This window comes from Lolium rigidum, chromosome 6 (genome assembly GCF_022539505.1).
Source record: "Lolium rigidum isolate FL_2022 chromosome 6, APGP_CSIRO_Lrig_0.1, whole genome shotgun sequence".
Lineage (NCBI taxonomy): Eukaryota > Viridiplantae > Streptophyta > Magnoliopsida > Poales > Poaceae > Lolium > Lolium rigidum.
The window spans coordinates 300,875,989-300,878,170 of record NC_061513.1 but is presented as its reverse complement, the minus strand read 5'-3'; the positions used below and the strand labels follow the sequence as shown (position 1 = coordinate 300,878,170).

At 45.4% G+C, this 2,182-nt stretch overlaps 1 protein-coding gene across 1 annotated transcript; it reads right to left on the bottom strand.

Moving 5' to 3' along the window:
- Positions 1 to 1,462: 1,462 nt before the first annotated feature.
- LOC124664465 (Bowman-Birk type trypsin inhibitor TI1-like) lies at positions 1,463 to 2,079 on the bottom strand. The gene is made up of 2 exons (XM_047201982.1): positions 1,956 to 2,079; positions 1,463 to 1,846 (listed from the first exon to the last, which is right to left on the bottom strand). The coding sequence occupies exons 1-2, from the start codon at positions 2,077 to 2,079 to the stop codon at positions 1,626 to 1,628; spliced, it is 345 nt and encodes a 114-aa protein (XP_047057938.1). The 3' UTR covers positions 1,463 to 1,625.
- Between the last annotated feature and the right edge of the window lie 103 nt (positions 2,080 to 2,182).

Here is a 2,182-nt window from a genome sequence, read left to right as displayed (position 1 = left end):
ATGGTGACAAAGAAATACGTCTTCCCTCATGGTTGCTTCTCCTTTAGGGATGGATCGGAGATAAGTTTCTGGGAGGATAAGTGGTTGGGTAACACCACATTCCGAGAACAATATCCGGCACTATATAACATTGTGCGTTACAAAGAGGATACCCTTGCAAAGGTAATGGGTTCTAACCCACCTCAGGTGATGTTTATACGAGACCTTATTGGGGCCCGACTTGTATCTTGGAATGCATTACTCCAGCGATTGGAGAATGTACACTTGACGCAAGGGTCAGATGAGTTTCGGTGGAATCTTACCGAGAATCATAGATTCTCGGTTAACTCCATGTATAGTGCTTTGATCCAACCAATTGAGGCGATTGTCAATAATAAAATGATCTGGAAAATGAAGATACCACTAAAAACAAAGATTTTTGCATGGTATCTTCGGAAAGGGGTCATTCTTACTAAAGACAACATTGCTAGGCGCAACTGGCAAGGAAATAAGAAATGTGTGTACTGTCATCACAATGAGACAATAAGTCATCTCTTCTTTCATTGTCAGTTTGCTAGATCTATAGGTCAATCATCCAAATATGGTCTACCTTATACCCACCATGTAGTGTCGCCAACATTTTTGGCAATTGACTTCTTGGGGTGGATCATAGGTTTAAAATACTCATTAGGGTGGCAGCGATTGCAGTTATTTGATCGCTGTGGCTATGTAGAAATGACAAGGTTTTTAACAATGTAAATTCTTCTATTTTGCAGGTTATCTACCGGTGCACTGCTTTACTCCGTTCATGGTCGTCTCTTCAGCGATTGGAGCACAAAGACCTATTTACGGAGGTGTCTATACGGTTGGAAACTACGGCGAAGGATTATATTATTCAACATGGGTGGTAGCATAGTCTCCGGATTGGGTCATCTTAATCTTAGGATTTGTTGCTGCTCTTCGTCGTGCTTTGTATCGTGCTTTGCTTTAGTTGTGACTTTATGACTGTGTGCATCTTGGTTATGCAGAGGCCGAGTGTAATACTTAAACTTTTAAGTAATAAAATGCCCTTTATCCAAAAAAAAATGTTACTAGCTCAAAGGCAAGTATGTAGGACTGGAGAGTACTAAATTTTTACATACTAGTAATTACTTAGAATCGCATTGTACAAGTACCTGTTGGAATTGAGAATCAACATGTGGTTGGATGCTAAGTTCAAATCTCAGATTTAACATTTTGGTATCTTATAAAAGCGAAATAATTTTTTAATGGGTGGTGAAGTTCTCATGGATAGAGATGTCTGTAATAAGTTTATCATACTCAAAACCCGTTAAATCAGTTTCTTGGACCCAATCTCTCGGAGGTGCTTATAAGGATAGTGCGTGTGCATGTGTTTATAAGAATGAGTGTATGTATGTGAGCCCTACGTTTGTAGGTTGTTTTGCAGAAGAAAAGTACTTGCTGGAAAAGAAAGTAATGCACGTGAATTTAAACCATCTTTATTCATCGTTGGCTGACACACCATAGATATTGCAAGAGGCGACCTTTATTTTATTCTTTCACGCATCCGTGAAGATAGACGAGCAACACAGCACCACTATCGGCGGTGATCGGGCGATCAACGCGCGCCGGCGAGGGCGTGAGCACTAGTTACCGACGTTGTTAGCCTCGTCGGTGCACATGGGCCCGGGGTTCCCCATGTACATGTCTTGGCAGACGTGGCGGGAAGGGTCCGTCGGGGAGGCTGCGCAGTCCTTGCAGGTGGCGGCGCAATGGTCCACCTGGTCCAAGCAACGGCAGTACTGCGGGAACGACAGGGTGCACAGCGCAAAGTCGCAGCAGTCCCACGGCCTCGCCGGTTCCGCTGCTGCAAGACCTCAAGGATCAGACAGCTAGCTGTGATGTTCAAGCGCGCGCTAGCAAACGGGGCAAGGATGAAACGAAGATTGACGGCATGCTGCAGATGCATCACGTACCTTGGGTGTCGCTGGGGAGGCGAATGGTGGTGGTGGCGGCGGAGGGGCGGCCGGCGACGAGGAGGGCTCCCTCGAGTGAAAGCATCAGCAGAATGCAAGCGCTGAGGCACCTCTTCATGTCCATGGCTGAAATTTTGCTGTGAATCTGAAGCTGGATAGGTAGCACACGTATAAATAGCCGGCCGGGCCTTGAGACTGGTTGATACCGAACACGTCACCATCCATTG

Excerpts from the sequence above, each read along its gene's own strand:
- LOC124664465 (XM_047201982.1), bottom strand. The coding sequence starts at position 2,079 with ATGGACATGAAGAGGTGCCTCAGCGCTTGCATTCTGCTGATGCTTTCA. Across the intron at positions 1,847-1,955 it reads CCTCCCCAGCGACACCCAAG|CAGCGGAACCGGCGAGGCCG; the intron begins GTACGTGATGCA and ends GAGGTCTTGCAG.